This window comes from Schistocerca gregaria, chromosome 1 (assembly GCF_023897955.1).
Source record: "Schistocerca gregaria isolate iqSchGreg1 chromosome 1, iqSchGreg1.2, whole genome shotgun sequence".
Classification (NCBI taxonomy): Eukaryota; Metazoa; Arthropoda; class Insecta; order Orthoptera; family Acrididae; genus Schistocerca; species Schistocerca gregaria.
This window is the reverse complement of record NC_064920.1, coordinates 839,080,264-839,104,564: the sequence shown is the minus strand read 5'-3', so window position 1 is coordinate 839,104,564 and position 24,301 is coordinate 839,080,264. Positions and strand designations below refer to the sequence as shown.

Below are 24,301 nucleotides of genomic sequence, written 5' to 3'. Positions count from 1 at the left end.
TGGGAAGCAAGAAGGTTCTCAAAACATCAGTATCGGCCTGTGCTGTGATTGTGCCATGCAAAACAACAAGGAGTGCAAGTCCCCTCCGTGAAAAACATGACCACACCATAGCACCACCGCCTCCGAATTTTACTGTTGGCAATACACAAACTGGAAGATGACGTTCACCAGGCATTCCCCATACCCACACCCTGCCATCGGATCGCCACATTGTGTACCGTGATTTGTCACTCCACACAATGTTTTTCCACTGTTCAGTCATCCAGTGTTTACAGCCCTTACATACAAGACATTGTCTGGCATTTACCAGCATGATGTGTGGCTTATGAGCAGCCGCTCGACCATAAAATCCACATTTTCTCACCTCCCGCCTAACTATCATAGTACTTGCAGTGGGTCCTGATGCAGTTTGGAATTCCTGTGTGATGGTCTGGATAGATGTCTGCCTATTACACATTTCAATCCTATTCAACTGTCGGCAGTCTCTGTCAGTCGCTTTTGTACTGTAGGTGTCCCTTCACATTTCCACTTCACTATCACATCAGAAACAGTGGACCTAGGGATGTTTAGTGTGTGGCAATCTTGCATGCAGATATATGACACAAGTGACACCCAATCACCTGACCACATTCGAAGTCCGTGAGTTCCGCAGAGCGCCCCATTCCGCTCTCTCACGATGTCTAAAGAAGACTACTGAGGTCACTGATATGGAGTACATGGCAGCAAAATGCACCTAATATGGAAAACATACATTTTTGAGGGTGTCCGAATACTTCTGATCACATAGTGTATATATACCCAGTAGAACATTTCATAATGGGAGGGCCCTCCATGATATACACTGTAAAGAAACTTCTGTAGACATAGAGATTACTGCATAATAGGTGTAAAACAAAGTGTGGGGCTACAGATAGAGAGATGCCAAATGAAACTTGTTTGGTTGTCAAGAGAGCAATGCATGATGCCTTCAGTGACTAAAGTAGCTGAATATTGTCAAATGATATTTCACTAAAACCAAAGAAATTCTGGTAGTTTGTAAAGGATGTTAGGGGCACCAAAGTTAGTGTTCAAATGGTTAAAATGGCTCTGAGCACTATGGGACTTAACATCTGAGGTCATCAGTCCCCTACCATGTTACTGTCCAGTGCCTAGTGAATGAGACAGGAACTGAAATTGAGGGTAGCACAGCAAAAGCTGAAATGCTTAACTCCATTTTCAAATGTTCCTTTACAAATGGAAAGCCTGGAGAATTGCCCCAATTTAATCCTTGTACCACTGAAATTGGTGTTACAGTCAGGGGTGTTGAGAACAGCCGATTCTTTAAAACTGATCAAAGTTCCAGGGTCTTATGGAATCCCTAACAGATTCTCTACTGAATTCACAGCTGAGTTAGCCCCTCTTCTAATTATAATCTATCATAGATCCCTCGAACAAAAAGTCATGCCCAGTTGTTGGAAAAGAAGCAGAGGTCACACCTGATTACAAAAAAGGTACTAGAAGAGATCCACAACTACCGTCTAACACCCTAGACATCGATATGTTGTAGAATCTTAGAACATATTCTGAGCTCAAACATGAGGAATCTTGAACAGAAGCACTCCCTCATTTATAACCAGCATGGTCATGTGAAACCCTACTCACATATTTCTTACATGACATACTAAAAGCTTTGGATCAAGGCAGTCAAATAGATGCAGTATTAGTTGATTTCTGAAAAACCTTTGGCTCAGTACAAAACCTACTCTTATTGTCAAAAATATAATCATACGGCATACCAAGTGAAATTTGTGACTGGATTGAAAACTTCTTGGCATGGAGAAAGAAGCAAATTATCTTGGATGGAGAGTCACCATTAGATGTAGAAGTAACTTCAGATGTGTCCCATGGAAGTGTATTGGGACCCTTACTGCTCACATCTTACATCAATGACCTAGCAGACAATATTAATAGTAACCTCAGACTTTTTGCAGATGCAGTTGTCTGTGATGAAGTACCGTCTGAAAGAAGCTACATTAATATTCAGTGAGAGCTTGATAGAATTTCAAATTGTTGCAAAGATTGGCAACTTGCTTTAAGTGTTCGGAAATGTAAAATTGTGCACATCACAAAGTGCAAAAACCTAGTATCCTATGACTATGAGTCACTACTGCAATCGGCCAGCCCATGTAAATACCTGGGTGTTATACTCTATAGGAACATGAAATGATGATGTGATGGGTTATGGAATATTGCTCAAATTTGGGGGACCAATGAGACTAACAGGGAATACCGAACATATACAGAGAAAGGCAGCATGAATGGTCAGAGGTTGGTTTGATCTGTGGGAGAGTGTCACAAAGGTACTGAAGAAACTGGACTGGAAAACCCTTAAAGACAGTTATAAACTAACCCGAGAAAGTCTATTAAAGAAGTTTCAAGAACCGGCTTTAAATGACTGCTCTAGGAATATACTACAACCCTCTACATATCTCTCACGTAGGATCCACGAGGATAAGATAAGAAAAATTACTGCAGGTACAGAGGCATTCAAAAAACTCATTCTTCCCACACTCCATATGCATATAGAACAGGAAGAAACCCTAATAACTGGTACAGTGGAACGTACACTATGCCATGCATTTCATGGTGGTTTTCAGAGGATAGATGTAGATGCAACAGTCATCAGTGGCTAGACAGTGTGGAAGGGACTTCCTGGTATGGAATGGGTGGCAGCTGGCAGAATGTAGGTGTTGGTGGTTAGTACATTTACAAACTAATGCTAACTGCTGTGCTGCATTTTACGTGGGCATGGCAACTAACAAGCTGTCTGTCCGCATGAATGGCCACTGACTAACTGGTGGACCACCCAGTCGCAGAAGTGGGAACTCTTCTTGCAATATATCCTATGCTCCTGCAACCCACTGGCATCAGCCTTTGTTATTCCCTGTTCTTCACCCAGCTGCACCTTCCTCGTTCCAACTCCAGCACTACACAGCCTTCTATTCCATCAATGCACCAACGGTCTTGTTTCCCCTCTTCTGCTTCTCTCCTTTCCCAAGCCCCTCCTCCTACTGTCTAAGCACCCAACTGCTCCTAGCTGCCCCACCACATCCCTGTATGCTCCCAGAGGCAGTAATTTATCATCCCCCATCCCTACCCTGCTATCCCTCCCCCTCCCCTCCCTATCCCACCAATGCCGCAGCCCAGATTGCTTCTCCCATCATGCACAGTTGCTCACTGTCCAGCCTCTGAGGCTGGAGACTGGTCGTGTGTGTGTGTGTTTTGATATCTGATAGAACTGTATTTAGCAAAGTGAATCATTTATGTTTCCCATGAGCAGTGTACCAGAAAGTATATCACTGTGGCAAGATTTTATCCTGTGTTGCACATGTGCAAGAAATATTTATGTTTTGCCTGTGTCTGTGATAAGTTTCACTCTACTTGTGGCCAGAATACTCACAAATAGACAATCAGTTAGGAGTATGCAATAATATATTTCAGGTGTATTTTTGTACTACATATCACCATGAAAATAACTGTAAATACATTACATATACTTATTTGATTATTAATCATACCTCCAGAAGTCCTACTTCAAAAAAACAGGCGAAGAAAAGTACTGCAATTATCAAAATATTATCATGTACACAAAAAAATATTGGATGAAACAAAAGCCATGACCAAGAATCAAACACAGATCAGTGATTTGGCAGTCTAATGCCTCAACTGCTGACCTTGCTTTGCTACATGCATAGACTGATGGGTGGCCAAGCTATAGCTTGAAAATACAAAAACATTAATAAGTTGAGCATTATTAACTTTGGACCCCATATTATATTAATAAAATATGTGTTTTTAAATGATCTTATGATGTGTAACATTGAAAATATGATTTTCTGTCATCAACTTTGACATCAGGTTGTTTTTTCTTTTTCTTTCTTTTTTTTTTTTTTTTTAATGCAGCTAGGGAGTGTCTAACAAAAAGACCAAAAAAATCTTTCTTTGTTTTCAATATGAATGCCCTTGCAAAACTTGATCAAAAGCAATGACCCACATGTCACACCTTCCCTTGCTAGTATTACTACACAAGATCAGAATTAAAATCATAGTTACGTTGACTTGAGTAATTATTGTGACACTGTGAAAACTGCGTGTGTATCAGTTAAATCTACTACAAAATTAATTTGTAATTTTAAGATTTCAAAAGTTAAATACTAAATTCCATGACTTGAAAGTAAGGATTCAATGTATCCTGGAAGAACTGTGTACTATATTTTCATTTTAGTTGTATTTGCAGCAACAAATCCTTAAGATGATATATTGAATATTTGTGAAAACTTATTTTCTTATGATGTTACCAAATGCAGGAAACTTCTGCACTGTTGAAACTTCAATTAAAAGAACACACTTTTCTCTCCTCCAAACTGTAATTGTGTCAGAGGTTACTAACTCAAAATAATTTTGGTTAAATCTAACTCATAATACACTGCTCACACATCACGAGCTAAGTGGTCACCCATTTGGTTTAATTATGAGGATCCATGCAATCCACACCTGTGAATGATATCCTTGTTGACACAGTAGAACCACCAAAAAAACAAGGAAAAGAGAAATGTGAATAGATTCATACTGAGAAAAACCCCACAGACAAGATACCCCTTAATCAAGAGATAAGAAGGTATCCATCAGACATTAACAACTTCAGTGGAAATGGAAGAAAGCCAAAGATTATGAATTTGCTTACATGGTGGACCTTGTACGAAAATAAAACACAGCAATATAAAACATATTTCTTTTTAAGAAAATCATATGACAAGCCTGTTCAAATTTGAAGGCTGCAAACAATGTTTAACTCAGTATAATCTACCTGGGTTTGACACAGATCTATATAGATAGATCAAAACCTGTTGATAGCACTATACTCTCCAACCAAGCAGGCAGGCAACAACCTAGTATACAGAAGCTATCACAAGTAGGAAAGCAATAATAAATGGAAGATCTTACTCACGGAGCAGTATGGTGATATTAATTGATTCCTTAATTTCACCCATGAGTTTCAAAAAACCAAAAACTGAATAAAAAAGTGTCACCTATAGTTATAGACATTATTAACAAAGTCACTATGAATTATGAACAGGAAATTAAGAACAGTGATGATTCCCCCCCCCCCCCCCCCTCCCCTCCCTCCAGATACCAGGGTGCAATAGTGTCTTTCATCTTTCATAAATGACATAGTGGACAGCTTAAACAAATGAGAAATGGACTTAAGCATAACATTAAATGATAGGCTTCCTTACCAGAAAATACTGTTATTCAATGAAAAAGCAAGAAAGAATTGGCAGATACTATAGGATAGCATCTCACAAGGACTGCATTATGGCTGGCTGCAAACCAAAAAAAGGCATATGCTTAAATTATGGGGAATTTCCTACCAACCTGTTCTGAACAGGAATGGAGAAATTTTCATTGTGTGGTGTATGCAATAAAGACGATGTGAATCACCTGAAGTGCGTCCAAAAGTCCATACATACGTAGATGAAAATATGATAATGTATATTGGAGCACCTGCATATAAAAGCTATGTACCCAGAGGATCTGTTCGAGCATTACCATGCCTTACAGAGAGATCTATCTCCATGTCCTCGTCAATGTCTTGGGGAACATCTCGGAAGTTGTTCTTCAAAAGACAACATTTTTGTGCATGCCTTCATTAGTCTTTTACTGATGTTGAGCAACATGGGACTTAATATTATCCATATTGAGTTGCCTGGAGTGATATGGATCAAGCTTCACTATGGCTATTTCAGTATTGGTGGAAACACTTTTGCATAATGGCGATTTCCTTTGGACCAGAAAACAATATTTCCCCGTGTGTGGCCTGTGATATATCAGAAATTCGTCAGGAAATTATTCTCTTAAACAAGACATGACATTTGCAAAATGATAGAAAGCACAGCAGGCTGTAACTCACTGCTCCATATCATTTTAAAATAATTCATTCATAAACAATGGTCTACCTTTTTTCATTGTCAGATCTTTTTTAATGTGGAATTTTATTGTTAACCATGGCACTTAAGTTCAGTTGCTCAATTTGAAAATAGATTTCACAGGAGAGATTCAGTTGAGCAACAGAGGCACATTTTCTCCAGTGTTTTCTTACATCCACATACATGCCACTACTCACTCCTCAACACTATAACTGTGTCTGCTCACATCAGCCATCACTTCACAACTTAATACGACACTGATAAAAATGCCTGTGCTCAACTTGAAACTAGGATACCAATAAGACAACGATTTATTTCTCCAATCATACAAAGTCAAGAGGAGTACAGGGACCTCTCTGATTGTTGTTGTGGTCTTCAGTCCTGAGACTGGTTTGATGCAGCTCTCCACACTACTCTATCCTGTGCAAGCTGCTTCATCTCGCAATACGTACTGCAGCCTACATCCTTCTGAATCTGTTTAATGTATTCATCTCTTGGTCTCCCTCTACGATTTTTACCCTGCACGCTGCCCTCCAATACTAAATTGGTGATCCCTTGATGCCTCCGAACATGTCCTACCAACCGGTCCCTTCTTCTTGTCAAATTGTGCCACAAACTCCTCTTCTCCCCAATCCTATTCAATACTTCCTCATTAGTTATGTGATCTACCCATCTAATCTTCAGCATTCTTCTGTAGCACCACATTCCAAAATCTTCTATTCTCTTCTTGTCAAAACTATTTATCATCCATGTTTCACTTCCGTACATGGCTACACTCCATACAAATACTTTAAGAAACGACTTCCTGACATTTAAATCTATACTCGATGTTAACAAATTTCTCTTCTTCAGAAACGCTTTCCTTGCCGTTGCCAGTCTACATTTTATATCCTCTCTACTTCGACCATCATCAGTTACTTTGCTCCCCAAGTAGCAAAACTCATTTACTACTTTTAGTGTATCATTTCCTAATCCAATTCCCTCAGCATCGCCCAACTTAATTCGACTACATTCCATTATCCTCGTTTTGCTTTTGTTGATGTTCATCTTATATCCTCCCTTCCAGGCACTGTCCATTCCGTTCAACTGCTCTTTCAAGTCAGTTGCTGTCTCTTACAGAATTACAATGTCATCGGCAAACCTCAAAGTTTTTATTTCTATTCCATGGATTTTAATACCTACTCCAAATTTTTCTTTTGTTTCCTTTACTGCTTGCTCAATATGATGATTCAATAACATCGGGGAGAGGCTCCCAACCACTGCTTCCCATTCATGCCCCTCGACACTAGTGACTGCCATCTGGTTTCTGTACAAATTGTAAATAGCCTTTCACTCCCTGTATTTTACTCCTGCCACCTTCAGAATTTGAAAGAGTATTCCAGCTAACATTGTCAAAAGCTTTCTCCAAGTCTACAAATGCTAGAAATGTAGGTTTGCCTTTTCTTAATCTAGCATCTAAGATAAGTTGTAGGGTCAGTATTGCCTCACGTGTTCCCATATTTCTACAGAATCCAAACTGATCTTCCCCGAGGTCGGCTTCTACCAGTTTTTCCATTCGTCTGTACAGAATTCGCGTTAGTATTTTGCAGCCGTGACTTATTAAACTGATAGTCCAGTAATTTTCACATCTGTCAACACCTGCTTTCTTTGGGATTGGAATAATTATATTCTTCTTGAGGTCTGAGGGAATTTCGCCTGTCTCATACATTTTGCTCACCAGATCGTATAGTTTTGTCAGGACTGGCTCTCCGAAGGCTGTCGGTAGTTCTGATGGAATGTTGTCTACTCCTGAGGCCTTGTTTGAGAGGACTTCTATTAAATGTTAGGTTCAATCTATTTACTATATGTGATCCATCTATCTAGATATACTGTGTACATGATGTGTAAGTATTTTGTATCATACAATTACTCTATGCATTGTTTTCTAATGTTGTCATGTTTCAATCATTTAATTATATCTTAATTTTTTGTGTAAATCCATATTAACAAAATTCATAATAGACTAGCCAATAAAAATGGTACTTACATAGATGTGCTGCACTGCTGCATGGCAATAGGCCAATTGGGAGTCACATACTATGGAAGTAACGAACAGTTGTTAAAACGACAGATTCAATTAGGATGATAAGTTATTCATCATTAAATGCTTTATTAGAACTGTACAAATCATCTACCCAATATTATTTACATTTAAAACCATTATTTACAATGCACACAGGCTGTACAAACAGTTACACAAATACAGTGAACATTTCTTAGGGCATTTCATCAACTGAAATATCATCATAACAAACCTCAGAAGTATCTAAGGCGAAATACAACAAATTGCTGTATGTACTCTAGATAAAAGGTGACATTTCAATGATTAAGTAAATTAAATATTCTACACTACGTACTCTTCATTTCACAGCAGTATTTTTTTATTTAATTGACACTGATGATAATATAAACTGCTAATAATATAAAGATGTACAATAAATTTCAGTCTTGTGTACATTGTTTGCCATCTCGTTAACAACAAAACTGAAGAGCAACCCAATTCTTTCTTGTATGAGAACTTTAAATATAAATCAACAGAACTGTATTGCTTTTAGTTATCATTCACCCTCTCGCCACAGAGAATAGTCTCAGGAACAATGTAATCAGTGTGCTATTGACTCTTTATTAGTTTCTACAGCAGATTTCATCATTAATGCTGTAGTACTGTACACATTGCACTACAAAGTTATAGCTCACAAATCACAAATAACTCAAATATGCGTTACAACAACATTTGTATGTATTTGATAATGTAATCAAAAACGTGAGGATATAATAGCATGCTACAGTATGCGTTAAATCCCAAATAGGAAAGTTCTACCTATAAGAGATGATAATTAATATTCAAGTAAGAATTTTAATTAATAATTTAAAAACAAGTCAATATTGTCACTCCAAAGTTGAGCTATATGACTTAGTATGTTTCATTGTACATACCTCACCGCACATAACTTCTGCACGACAAGCTGCAGAAGAAACTCAATGAAGCAGCACACAGTCAAAAACTGTAAAATTTTGACTGCCTTTTATTTCTCTGATTTTTTGTGATTGCTGTTCATTTCTTTTTATGAAAGGATCCATTTTTAAGTGCTCACCTAGCAGATACAGCCACCTTCTACAGCACAGTTTTTAAAGTCAAATACGATAAATAATTCTATTGAAAGTTTTCCTGACAGGAAATTGAACTGATGCTCTAGCACAAGCTCTAAATTCTAATTTTTCAGGAATTCTGTGGCAGAAGGAGAGAACACAATCACAGCAAAAAAGGCAACCACATCATAAACATGAAAAACAACATGATTTTTCAGTATCTCCAGATGTAGATGATGTGGAATTAATTTGGGACTGTAAAACCAGATCTTTGTGTTCAATGTTAATATTTTTCAAATCAAAATAAACTTCGAATAGTGTTATATTACCATAAATAATTAAATTAATTTCTCAAGAAAATAATACCTACATAGAGAAATACTAATAAAAGAAAATTCTGAAATCCCACGTGGCTTAACACTGCACGATTAGACTGCAAAAATTAATAAGCTCCTGTTTCATACAGCAAAATGACAGGAGTGTTGAATCCAATATTTCCGTGCAGCCTGCAGAAAATTACTAGGATTACTAGACAAGTTCAAAGTTCAATATCAGATTTTTTCAAAGTGCAATATCAGATTTTGTTTGATTCAGTATAAGTATATTGCTTGATGATAGAAGGCTTGTGGCTTAAATTAAATGCAATAAACAACATTTGTAAAGTTATACAAAGTTAATTTCGGACACTAAATAGTAAAAAATTCCCTTGCATCTCACACACACAATCCACACTCTGAAAGTACATTAATTTCATTACATATTGTACAATAACACAAAATAAATGGCAAAAGTCAACTAACAATTAAAAAGAAAGTCACACTGATACACAGAATGAAACATCAAAATAGCATGTACCTTTCAAGTTAAATGTTTATCAACAGTACAAAATCACACGTGGTCATCAAATACTCCCGGAAAATATTTGTGAATGCTCAACATACAAGAAAGAAAACATTCATTTACATAATACATCAGATCATACCATCACTGATGAAACAAGTTCAAATTAATACTACAGATTGTGTTTACATTTGTTCCAATTGCCAGTCTGTAGCACAGGTTTAAGTACAATTCAGAATTACAAAATAAATGTGCCTGTAGCGTACACAGTAAAAATGATCTTGCTCAACATGCTTTCACTCAATCACCAGTCTCATCATGACCAAAGTATGAAATTTATGATTATGAGATCGCAAAAAGTGAAAACTCATGGAAAAAGTAAGTATAATTGTCTTCTGGACATAAATCTACCAAAAGTTTTGTGGCAGCTGGCCCACAGGAGGTGGAATGCGGTTTTCTTTGAGGATTTTCTGCAAGAATGACTCCAAACGGGCTACAGGTCCTCCAGAACTTGACAACTAAAAACAGAACACAAGAAAACTTTTAAGTTCTTGCAGCTTCAATGTGAAGACCAAATTCTACAAATTATTGCAACTATTAATGTGCACTCGAGACTTTGATATTAAAATATGTGTTTTTTTTTTCTTAATGTGGCAACCATCTGTAAAAGGACATTTACTAAGGTTCTGTTAATAATCTTTTTAAGGTTAGCTTACAGTTCCACAATTGTCAGAACAAGATAATGACAACCATATAATTGCTCATAGACAAATCTGATTGTACACAATAATATTTTGATGAATACACTACTACACCGTGTCAGGCAATAACAATGGTTAATAAAGCACACAAGAAAAGCCCGAAAGATTAATAATACAATAATGTAACCATGTGCCTGTTTTTAATAAAATTGAGCAATGAACTGCAAAAAAACCTAATATGAATTCACAAACTGATATTCTAATTCTTTTGAGTGCATTTCAAATGCCTGTGATTAACAGCTACAGATTTTGGTAAAATAAAAGTTTCTACATTCCACAAGCACAAGAAACCTGTAGTACTCATCTTATAACACTAATTACACAACCAAGCAAACTTCTATTTCATGTCGACTGTTTATGTTAACAGCTCTTATATTACATATTGAGTGAGCAAAACAAAGCAGGCCCAATTTGTCCAGACTCTTTTTCTACACATTTGTGAATAACTGACAGAAGATTAACAAATCTGGGGCAAAAGGACACATTGCACAAACATCCTTGTACAGATTCATGAAGTATCTGACATTATACTGAACAACACAAGCAGTAAAATCTACTAACCTTAAAGGTCACCCGATCAAGGTCCCTGTGATTTTTGCCGTTGGCAACACTTTAAACAATATTTCTGTCATAATAAATGTTCACTTTGCAGCGAAGTACATGCTGACATAAAACTTCCTGGAAATCGAAACTGTGTGCTGAACTGAGACTCGAACTCAGAGTCTTAGCCTTTTGTGAACAAGTGGCCTACCAACTACGTTACCCAAAGATGACTTACGACTAGTCCTCACAGCATCACCTCAGCTGGTATCTCATCTCCTACCTTCCACACTTCATAGATGTTCTAATGAAAACTCTGCATGACTAGAACTCTTAGAAGAAATAATAGGAGGAGACAGCTTAGCCACAGCCGGGGCTGTTTACAGAATGAATCTTCACTCTGCAACAATGTGTGCACTGATATGAAACTTCTTGGCAGATTAAAGCTGTGTGCCTCATCGAGACTAGAACTCGGGATCTTTGTCTTTCACAGGCAAGTGCTCTAACAGCTGAGCTACCTAAGCGTGACTCGTGATTTATCATCACGGCTTTACTTCAGGCAGTACCTCATCTCCTACCTTCTGTACTTCAGGAGAAATTCTCCTGTGAAACTTGTGGGACTAGCGTTCCTGGAAGATAGAACATCAGTGCACATTCTCCTGTAGAGTGAAAATTCATTCTGGAAACATCCACCCGGCTGTGCTTAAGCCAGATCTCCACAATATCCTTTCTTCCAGGAGAGCTAGGTCCACAAGTTTAAAAGGCAGAAGTAAAGCTGTAAAGATGAGTTGTGAGTCATGCTTAGATAGCTTAGTTGATACAGCACTCTCTAGCAAAAGACAAAACCCCAAGTTTGAGTTATCACACCATTTTAATCTGCCAGGAAGTTTATTTCAGCCATTCTTCATGCAGAGTAGCTACACAAGTCTCATGCTTTAATACACTGTGCACAGCAGGACACTGAATAAAAAAATTTGGTGATCGCTGGCAGTGTCCTCTTTGATCTGCCAAAGGCATTTGTGTAAATCACAGCATTATTTTATTTAAAATAAAACATTATGAAGTAAGTGGAAATGCTATAAAGTGGTTACAATCTTACCTCTATGACATGAAACAAATGGCATCATTAAAAAAAGAGTTATCTATTAAGCTATCAGTTATCATCCAACTGGGAACTCTAGAAATGCCAAGTGATGATGTTTTCAGATGACACAAACATTGCGATAAATAGCAAATGAAGCACAGTTTATGAAAATGCAGCAAATGAAATTTTCATGGACATTAAAAACTCATTACTAGCAAGTTCCTTGTAACTAAGCTTAGGAAAAAGAAATTATATGAAGCCTGCTTTCAGCATCTCTTCTACGCTAATAGTAAAACTGCAAAACAACATGGAAAGTGCATACTATGGTTTAAAGTTTCTTCTAGCTCAGTATTTTGGATGTTTAATCATCACTAAAAAGCAATAGATATGGCAGTGTCCCCCCTTACCCCCCCCCCTTTTTTTTTACTTCAGTGAGAGTTGTATTTTCCAAAGTTTACGTCAATGACAGAATTAAGCACTGCAATCATATCTATACGCACAGAAACTAACATTGATTTTACTTGGTCAGGATATAAGGATTTACTGACTTTGATTTGTGTAATAAAAACTTAATGACATTGTTTTCTCATCTTTCGAAAGGTTTTGTTTGTATTTTCACCAGGAGAAATGAATATATTAAATTTTCTTTGAGAGTTGGAAGCCTACTCACTACTTTCTGATTTCATTTTGTTCACGAATAAAAATGCCTAGAAAATTATCACGTCTTTCTTAATACACAAGGACCATGTGTCCGACCATGTGGTCTCAAGAATCTAACAAAGATAGTGGTGTGGCTTGAGAACATCAGACTTTACCTTGCTGTTTGAAAGCTTCTTCCAAAAGCAAGGTGTGGCCCAACTCTGAGTGAGAGCATCACACATTATCTAACCCCTCAGAAAACTTCATTCACAGACGCTTAAAGTTACTTCTCTCTGAAGTAACTTCATAGAAATGGAAATTTTGATGACAAATGGCACAGATGAGCAGGTATTTAAACGCCAAATTTTGCTTATTTTTGGCTATTTGCCATTTCCTTAAAATGTATTCAGTTTCCGGTGAGCTTAGGCTATGCCATGACCATAAACAAACCACAAGGCCAGATGTTGCATGTTGCGGGCAAGGATCTTAGTGTCAGTTGCTTTTCACATGACCAGCTATACGTGGTTCTCCCCCAGGTGAAGCTCTTCTTCATTCATATCCTCACTCATACTATTTCAAACATAGTATACAAAGACCCTCTCTAGCTCAAAAATAAATCTGACACATACAAATTCCCATGCGCTGTTATAAACAAACACCAGGCAACACCGTGTTTCTCAACTAGTGCCTAAAATATGAACACAAACAAATGGAACAGGTTGACAGCGTTATTTTTAAATTCTTGACTTTACAATCTGGTGATAAATTCAACTGGGAGCAGCATACCACAACACTGGTGCAGTCCTGAAACAAAGCAATGCTGGAGTTGTCAGGCATTGGTATCATTATTACTATTATTATTGTTGTTGTTGTTGTTGTTGTTGTTGTCATTTTCTGTCCGAAGACAGGTTTGATGCAGCTCTTCTCAGTGGTCTACCCTGTACAAACCTCTTCATCCATGCATAACTATACCAAACTACATCCATTTGTTCCTTCTTACTGTACTTGAGTCTTAGTCTTCCTTTACAACTGCCTTTGTACGTACACTTCTCTCCATAACCGAACCAATTATTCCTCGATGCCACCTGATGTGTCCTATCAACCGATTCCTTCTTTTAGTCAATTTGTGTCACAGATTTCTTTTTCTCCTAATTAAATACACTATTTCTTCATTAGGTATTCAACCTTTCATCTAACCGTCAGACTACACCTGTAGCACCACATCTAAAAAAACTTTTGTTCTCTTCTTGTCTGATCAGTTTATCACCACCTTCAGGGAATATTTCTTACCACTTAAATTTACATCTGACATTTAAAAAAATCTGTCTTTATTTCGGAAACATTCTTCTTTCTATTGTCTATTGCCAGTCTTCATTTTATACCTTCTCTACTTGGCCATCATCAGTTATTTTGTTGTGCAAATAAGAAACCTCATTCACTGCTTTCAGTATCTCATCTCCCAATCTAATTCTATGAGCATCATCTACATTCCATGATCCTTGTTTTGTTTTTGTTGATAAGTCATCACATTAGCTCTTCCAAGTGCTTTGCCATTCCTGACAAAATCACAACGACAGTGGCAAATTTCGAAGGTTTTTTTTTCACATACATGAACTTTCATTCCTTTTCTAAATGTTTCCTTGATTTCATTCATTCCTTTCTAAATGCACAGATTAAATATCATCGAGGAAAAATTCACTCCCTTCTCAACTCCTTCGACTTTTATAACTGCAGGTTTGTTTCGGTACAAGTTGCAAGTTAATCTTTCTCTCCCAGTATTTTACAATGATGAACCAAAATGTTATCATCATCTGCTTTATAGTGTGTTGGTCCAGCACTGAAACACAATACAACAGCAATTCTGAGTATCATAGATTCAACAAGATCCTGGTAGTTTTCTGGAGGTATTTGGCACTAGATGTTTACGCAAAGGTCCCAAAATTCCATAAATTATGGGCTGACGGTTTGTGACTCCAGTGCTGGCACCATGTAGTGTCCCAGGTGTGCTCCACCAGATTCAGATAACATGAATTTGGTGGGTGAAACATCAATACAATTTCACTGCTATGCTCCATAAACCACAGTATGGATGAATCTGACCTTGTGACATGGAGGAGGAGGCTGCATAGCACCATGCTCAACAATGTGTCTCAAATGATGTGCTCCGAAACTCTTGCACCTGCACCACTGAGTTCTGTCTTTAGATCTCCCAAAGATCAATGCCTATCCTGCTTCACAGAGCAGGCAGGCCTCCAATCTTCACTTTCTGTGGTGAGGCATGAACATCCAATGCCTTTTCACCTACCATCCTTCTACTACTATCCATAGATGCCAATACAGTAGCTAATGAACAGTAGACCAGTTTCACTGTTCCTGGGATACTTGTTCTCAGGCACTGAGCCATCAATATGCCTCCTATCAAAGTCACTCTGTGGATTTCTCCATTTGTAACCTGTGTCATTACTAAAATGATTTCTCTTTCTTTTCTGCTCCTTGCCATTTCTCATGCTTTCAACACAATGAAGCAGCATTTAATCTTGTGGTGGGCAGTAGTGATAATGATTTGTCTTATCAGTTGTGATGTAACATATCACTCTGGCAGAATGATGCGTAGCTCTACGTCTACCTAGCCACTGAATGAAGGTTGTGATAATCAAAACCATACTATAATTTAGTTGTTATGAACAGAAAGCTGTTTGTGGGTTATTGTCATTTGTTTTGCACTTTGTACTACGAATAAATGCCACGTGTCTGCGAGGTGGGGCAGTGATCACAGTTTCTCCATGAGTTGCAGTACCTGTGCGAGGTTTATGTAGCCTCTGTGAATTAGCGTCACAGTCTGGAATAGCGTGTGAGCCTCCGACACTGTGCCAAGGCACTCTAGTATCGTGGTTGGTCAGAAGAAGTCTAACGATCTGTCAAAAATGCCATTCAGATAATGGTATGAGTTGAATGCACAATCTCAAACTGTACACACAAGTGATGTTTCCCTCTTGATAAATGTCGAAATACAATAAGTGAATGTGCATTAGGATGCTATATATGCATATGCTAAATGAAGAAATATGTTGTAGTCCTTCACAGAAATTTGAAATAGCTTGAAGATTCTAAGGTTGTTCAAGAACAACTGCAGTAGTGATGGAAGTCAATAGTGATGTGCCAATACGGCACAAGAACAAAATTATTATAGGTGCAGCAACTGAGGACTTCAAGATAATGACTAAATTTGAATCTGAACACAAATATGTTACAAGTGTGAACACTGCATTCTGGTACACTGGAAACAAGACCCAAAATAATTTGTGTTGGAAATTAAGATGAAAGTTGAAGAAGAGTCAGATTAAATATAAATTAAGAAGAAATTGATATTTTAACTGAAGATTTATCGATGACTATTGCTGTTGTCACTAGCAACATAGTCAGTAGCAGAAAGTTGCAATGAACACACACACACACACACACACACACACACACACACACACACACACACACGCATTATAACCCATTAGAAGAGGACACTGGCATTGGCCATGAATTTTTCTTATAGCTGTGTATACAGCCCCATACCACATAGCATCTAGCCTTGCACTTAATGTTTATGATGTCATAGCTTCTGAAATCTGTGTCAAACAATGATATAAAATTATGAAGGTACATTCAGCAGCATATGTGTAGACTGTCTGTGTAATTTATTGTGAATAGAATTAATAGCAAAGAAGTAATAAATTTACCCGACATGCACCGTATTATTTAGAGTATCGTATCTCCTGAACAGTGTGTTGTACAATGATATAATTTTGCACTTACATTCAGTGGTATATGTGCATACTGCCTGTAAAATTTCTCATGAATACAGTCAGTAGTAATGAAATAATAAATTATAGCATTATGCCTCAATCAGTATTTTCGCTGCATGAACAGCGGAAAAGTAGTAAGCAATACAACTTTTTCCTTTCATCATTCTGTAGGGGTTGTCAGCGTGAAATTTTTTTTGTAAGGATTTGCAATTATGTGTATAGTTTGATTCAAGTTGCTTAGAGTCCTCATCTTCACATACTGTATGAATAAAGCCCGGGAATTTGTGTGTCATGGGCTATGCTTTCTTTTCATCCCCACCTCTTTGATAGTTGGGTGGTTCTTACCCCTACAGCAATTGTTACCTGAAAGTAAAGTATAGGTGTATCGTGTGGTTGAAATCAGTCCACTGATTTAAGAGAACATGTGGAAAAAAAACACACGCACGCACACGCACACGTGCACACACACGCGCACACACGCACACGCACACACACACACACACACACACGTATACCATGACTCTCATTATCGTTTTCATTAGACACATTCTGTGGCCCAAGATTCTGGTGAAACAGCCAATACAACTCCAATTACAAGGTACTACCACAGTCTAATTACGCTAGACTGTGGCACTGCCATTAGATACATGATGCAGACACTAAATTATGTTGGCAACCCCATATAACAACTGAGTAGCATAGAGTAATAACAGTCTTGGACCCATTTGGAAATGAATAGCACGCAGAAGAAACATTTTGCCAACAGCATTTAAAGTTTTGTATGGGTGGGTTTGGAGATTTATGCAATGAAATAATTTACCTGTTCAGCAGAGAATTACAATTGCACAAAACTGCCTAAATTTTACAAAAACTGTTTGATATCTGAGGTTCATGGTGTGGATTCCTGTAGTCATGTCCTAGTTCATGAACCACGGCCAACGTATGAGTGGCCAAGTAAGTGGTCCCGACAGTCAGGATACCAGTTACTTTGGAATAAGGCTGGGCATCTCAGACATATTCTGAGTTGTGGTCACCTTTGTGCTCATGTGGCAAAGACTACAAATCCGCCGGCTAGTCCCTCAATCGTTAGGGGTAAAACTCTATGGGACTCGGGGCAAGTAAGGCTAACAACCTGCTTCCCTGGTACTTTAAATATGATGCTGGCAACAATCAGAGCAAAATGCCTCGGACCTTTGGAGGTGACGGAGTCCCACCTCTAACTGACAAACCAGGGACTCCTAAGATACAACTTGGCAAACAAATGTTAATGAGGTGGGGAGCTATTAATATCAATGAGGGCTACTGTGGGAAGAAGGTAGAGCTGGCAGAGGCTGCAAGTAAGATGGGGCTGGATGTTTTAGCTGTTAGTGACATTCGGGTAAAGGGTGAGAAAGAAGAGGAAGTGGGAGAATACAAGGTCTACCTGTCAGGAGTCAAAGCAGGAATAGCACAATGGGGTGTAGAGCTTTACGTCAGGAAAGAAATGGAACCCAGGGTAGTTGCAATAAGGTATGTAAACGAATGACTGATGTGGATAGATTTGACAGTGTCTAGCAAGAAAATTAGGATTGTGTCAGTATATTCGCATCGATAAGAAGGGACAAATCAAGATAAGATGGATAGTTTTTATGATTCACTCAGTGATGTAGTTGTTAGAGTAAAGGACAAGGACAGTGTTCTGCTCATGGGTGATTTTAATGCCAGGATTGGAAATCGGACAGAAGGGAATGAAAAGGTTATGGGTAAATTTGGAGAGGATATGGAGGCCAACAGGAACGGGAAACAACTCTTGGATTTCTGTGCCAGTATGGGCTTAGTAATCACAAACTCCTTTTTTAAACATAAGAACATTCACCGGTATACTTGGGAAGGCAGGGGAACCAGATCTGTCATTGACTATATAATAACAGATCAGGAATTCAGGAAGGCTGTGAGGGACACACGTGTATTCAGGGGATTCTTTGATGACACTCATCATTATTTAATCTGCAGTGAAATTGGTATTGTGAGTCCAAAAGTGCAGGAGGTCAAGTCCATATGTAGGAGGATAAGAGTGGAGAAACTTCAGGATGAGGAAATCAGGCACAAGTACATAACGATGATCTCACAAAGGTGCCAGTTAGTTGAATGTAGTCAATTGCAGTCATTGGAAAAGGAATGGACAAGGTACAGGGACACAGTACTAGAAGTGGTTAAAGAATGTCTTGGAAAAGTAGTGTGTAAAGGTAGGATGAAGCAAACAGCATGGTGGAATGACACAGTCAAGGTAGCCTGTAAAAGGAAAAAGAAGGCGTATCATACTAGAACCCAGGTAGACAGAGAAAGTTATGTTGAAGAAAGAAACAAAGCCAAACAGATAATTGTAGCATCCAAGAAGAAATCTTGGGAAGACTTTGGAAACAAGTTGGAGACTTTGGGTCAAGCTGCTGGAAAACCATTCTGGAGTGTAATTAGCAGTCTTCGAAAGGGAGGTAAGAAGGAAATGACAAGTATTTTGGACAGGTCAGGAAAACTGCTTGTGAATCCTGTGGATTCCTTGGGCAGATGGAGGGAATAGTTTGAAAAGTTGCTCAATGTAGGTGAAAATATGATCAGTAATGTTTCAGATTTCAATGTACAATGGGATAGGAATGAGGATGGAAATAGGATCACATTTGAGGAAGTGGTGAAAATGGTCAATAGATTGCAGTGCAATAAAGCAGCTGGGGTGGATGAAATTAATTCGGAACTCATCAAATACAGTGGAATGTCAGGTCTTAAATGGCTACACAGGATAATTGAAATGGCCTGGGAGTCGGGATAGGTTCCATAAGACTGGACAAAAGCAGTAATCACACCAATCTTTAAACATGGAAACAGAAAAGATTGTAACAACTACAGAGGTATCTCTTTAATCAGCGTTGTGGGTAAAATCTTCTCAGGTATTGTTGAAAGGAAAGTGCGAATATTAGTTGAGGACCAATTGGATGAAAATCAGTGTGGGTTTAGGCCTCTTAGAGGTTGTCAGGACCAGATCTTTAGCTTACGCCAAATAATGGAGAAGTGTTATGAATGGAACAGGGAATTGTATCTATGCTTTATAGATCTCGAAAAGGCATATGACCGGGTTCCTAGGAGGAAGTTATTGTCTGTTCTATGAGATTATGTCATAGGAGGTAAACTTTTGCAAGCAATTAAAGGTCTGAACATGGAGAGTCAGGCAGCAGTTAGAGTTGACGGTAAATTGAGTTCATGGTTCAGAGTAGTTTCAGGGGTAAGGCAAGGCTGCAACCTGTCTCCACTGTTGTTCATATTATATATGGATCATACGTTGAAAACAATAGACTGGCTGGGTGAGATTAAGATGTGCGAACACAAAATAAGCAGTCTTGCATATGCGGATGACTTAGTTGTGATGGCAGATTCGATTGAAAGTTTGCAAAGTAATATTTCAGAGCTAGATCAGAAATGTAAGGACTATGGTATGAAGATTAGCATCCCCAAAACGAAAGTAATGTCAGTGGGAAAGAGATATAAACGGATTGAGTGCCAAATAGGAGGAACAAAGTTAGAACAGGTGGACAGTTTCAAGTACTTAGGATGCATATTCTCACAGGATGGCAACATAGTGAAAGAACTGGAAGCGAGGTGTAGCAAAGCTAATGCAGTGAGCGCTCAGCTACGATCTACTCTCTTCTGCAAGAAGGAAGTCAGTACCAAGACTAAGTTATCTGTGCACCGTTCAATCTTTCGACCAACTTTGTTGTATGGGAGCGAAACCTGGGTGGATTCAGGTAATCTTATCAACAAAGTTGAGGTTACGGATATGAAAGTAACTAGGATGATTGCAGGTACTAGTAGATGGGAACAATGGCAGGAGGGTGTCCACAATGAGGAAATCAAAGAAAAACTGGGAATGAACTCTATAGATGTAGCAGTCAGGATGAACAGGCTTAGATGGTGGGGTCATGTTACACGCATGGGAGAAGCAAGGTTACCCAAGAGACTCATGGGTTCAGCAGTAGAGGGTAGGAGGAGTTGGGGCAGACCAAGGAGAAGGTACCTGGATTCGGTTAAGAATGATTTTGAAATAATAGGCTTAACATCAGAAGAGGCACCAATGTTAGCATGGAATAGGGGATCATGGGGGAATTTTATAAAGGGGACTATGCTCCAGACTGAATGCTGAAAGGCATAATCAGTCTTAAATGATGATGATGATGATGATGATGATGATGATGATGATGATGATGATTGATATCTTTTCAACATTACTTGATCCAGCTTTGACACAAAAATATTTATTTGCATTCCCAAATACAGAAACCAGACTAACTGCTGGACTATTTTGATATGCCAAACAGCAGTACAGTAAAGAGGACCTAATGCAGGAAAGCACTATGTGCAAATACATACATGTGGTGCTGGAAATCAGTGGTACACACTGATGCTGAGCATTATCGTTGATGGATGTAGATTGCCACTGTATGTTGTTTTTAATAGGAAAGCCCTACCCAAAGGGAGAAAGTGTCCCAGCTGGTACTAATGTAAGAGCTCTTGCACTGCACTGCTGTAACTTGTGATGTCATTAATTTTAACCCACAATATACATGTACATGTCATTTCAAAATTGACTTATAATCTGAGGGAACATATCTATTAAGCCATACCCTGATTTTTCAAACCAAAATTTAAAGGAAACCTATATTTGCGCAAATATGGTATAGTTACAGCCTAAGTAAAAGATGCATTTATTTCTAGAAACAATCACATTTTATGTCAATCAAATTTTTTTAGATGCGACAACAGGTGGAAGTCAGAGGGCACCAAATCTGGTGAATATAGCATTTGCTCTAACAAGTAATGCTTCAAATGTGCCAGTTTTCCCACTGTCAATTAATGAAACACACATAATACAACTATTTTGAAACTGCAGAAACCTTTAATGCCGCAAATTAGATGGTGAATGTTTTGAACTGGGGTCACTTCGAATACTGCTAGAGGTCAGGCCTGAACTATGTCATTAACAATACTCTGCTAACCTCAACAAGCAACTGAGCGGTAGCCATCCCCGAATGTCTTGTGTTCAGCATTGCTTGTTGTTTTCTTATTTTGAAAAAAGAGAAGCGACTAACCCTGGTGTATCACTGATTTCAGCTACCACCCTTACAACACCAGAAGAGATCGGCGATCGTTGTAAAAATGTATCAGTCCAATTGCAGGCTGCTGTGCTGCTATAAGGAGGTGGGGCTTGTTTCTGTGCACCTCTTTAGGGCCGTCTAGTGGTCAAAATTCTACGTTGTTTACACTCGCAGCTATTTGCCACTACAGCCAATAGTCTCCGCACTCTGCACTATAGTGGCTGGAAAACGAAATTTGTAACTTTTCCCGACTGTGCTGAAATCCGTCCCCTCAATTAAAAATCGAATTACCAGACATTTAGTTCTACTTCTATGCTAAGTACCTTGTCAGTACAATTTGTAGCATAGTCACACATGGGTCACACAGCTATGAATGCCCACGAAATAGCAAAATTAATATTTTTTCAGATTTTGTAATCATCAAATTGGGTGGAGAAAGACAAATCCTGTCCAGAAACACCTTAATACGGCAATGCATTCAGTTAACTTGTGGGAAAATGCTATTGCTTTTCAACAGAACATACATTCTTGAAAGCTGAAATACTGCCAAAGCAAGAAAACAAAGGCCATTTCGGAACAAACTGTTGAAGTTTTTGCAAAAGCAAACAATCCAGTCAAAATGTTCCCAATCCCTACTTTCTTTTTAACAGTCTGTTTCAAACAACTAAGGCTTTGTTAGTCTTCACTCATAGGGAAACATTCCACGAGGGAAAAATACATCTAAAAACAAACACTTACCAAACGAAAGTGCTGGCAGGTTGATAGACACACAAACAAACACAAACACACACACAAAATTCAAGCTTTCGCAACCAACGGTTGCTTCATCAGGAAAGAGGGAGTTAGAGGGAAAGTCGAAAGGATGTGGGTTTTAAGGGAGAGGGTAAGGAATCATTCCAATCCCGAGAGCGGAAAGACTTACCTTAGGGGGATAAAGGACAGGTAGACACACACACACACACACACACACACACACACACACACACACACACACACACACACACACATCCATTCGCACATACACAGACACAAGCAGACATTTGTAAAGGCAAGTGGCATGGGATTTGGAGTAGGACCAGGTGAAACTGATGGAACCAAAGGAGTTGAGGTTGGAGAGCCAGAGGGTAGGGAAGGTGGTTTGGGGATTTCATAGGGATGAACTAAGAGGTTACGAAGGATAGGTGGACGGCGAAAAGACACTCTTGGTGTCAGATTCACCTGGTCCTACTCCAAATCCCATGCCACTTTCCTTGACGTTGACCTCCTCCTGTCCAATGGCCAGCTTCACATGTCCGTCCACATCAAACCCACCAACAAGCAACAGTACCACCATTATGACAGCTGCCACCCATTCCACATCAAACGGTCCCTTAGCTACAGACTAGGTCTTCGTGGCAAACAAATCTGCTCCAGTCCAGAATCCCTGAGCCATTACACCAACAACCTGAAAACAGCTTTCGCATCCTGCAACTACCCTCCCGACCTGGTACAGAAGCAAATAACCAGAGCCACTTCCTCATCCCCTTAAACCCAGTACCTCCCACAGAAGAACCACAAAAGTGCCCCACTTGTGACAGGATACTTTCCGGGACTGAATCAGTCTCTGAATGTGGCTCTCCAGCAGGGATACGACTTCCTAAAATCCTGCCCTGAAATGAGATCCATCCTTCATGAAATCCTCCCCACTCCACCAAGAGTGTCTTTCCATCGTCCACCTAACCTTCGTAACCTCTTAGTTAATCCCTATGAAATTCCCAAACCACCTTCCCTACCCTCTGGCTCCTACCCTTGTAACCGCCCCCGGTGTAAAACCTGTCCCATGCACCCTCCCACCACCACCTATTCCAGTCCTGTAACCCGGAAGGTGTACACGATCAAAGGCACAGCCATGTGTGAAAGCACCCACGTGATTTACCAACTGACCTGCCTACACTGTGAAGCTTTCTATGTGGGAATGACCAGCAACAAACTGTCCATTTGCATGAATGGACACAGGCAGACAGTGTTTGTTGGTAATGAGGATCACCCTGTGGCTAAACATGCCTTGGTGCACGGCCAGCACATCTTGGCACAGTGTTACACCGTCCGGGTTATCTGGATACTTCCCACTAACGCCAACCTGTCAGAACTCCGGAGATGGGAACTTGCCCTTCAGTATATCCTCTCTTCTCGATATCCGCCAGGCCTCAACCTCCGATAATTTCAAGTTGCCGCCGCTCATACCTCACCTGTCTTTCAACAACATCTTTGCCTCTGTACTTCCGCCTCGACTGACTTCTCTGCCCAAACCCTTTGCCGTTACTAATGTCTGCTTGTGTCTGTGTATGTGTGGATGAATATGTGTGTGTGTGCGCGCGAGTGTATACCTGTCCTTTTTTCCCCTTAAGGTAAGTCTTTCCGCTCCCGGGATTGGAATGACTCCTTA

The 24,301-nt window shown here is 39.1% G+C and overlaps 1 protein-coding gene across 2 annotated transcripts in view; it reads right to left on the bottom strand.

Annotated features, from left to right (window-relative positions):
• Positions 1–8,095: 8,095 nt before the first annotated feature.
• The window catches only part of LOC126272344 (mRNA export factor Gle1), a 121,598-nt gene continuing 105,392 nt past the window's right edge, over positions 8,096–24,301 (bottom strand). For both annotated transcript variants that reach the window (XM_049975144.1, XM_049975153.1), the window contains exon 12: positions 8,096–10,453. In XM_049975144.1, the coding sequence (XP_049831101.1) occupies positions 10,343–10,453 (111 nt within the window). In that variant the 3' untranslated portion in view covers positions 8,096–10,342. The remainder of the gene's footprint in view (positions 10,454–24,301) is intronic.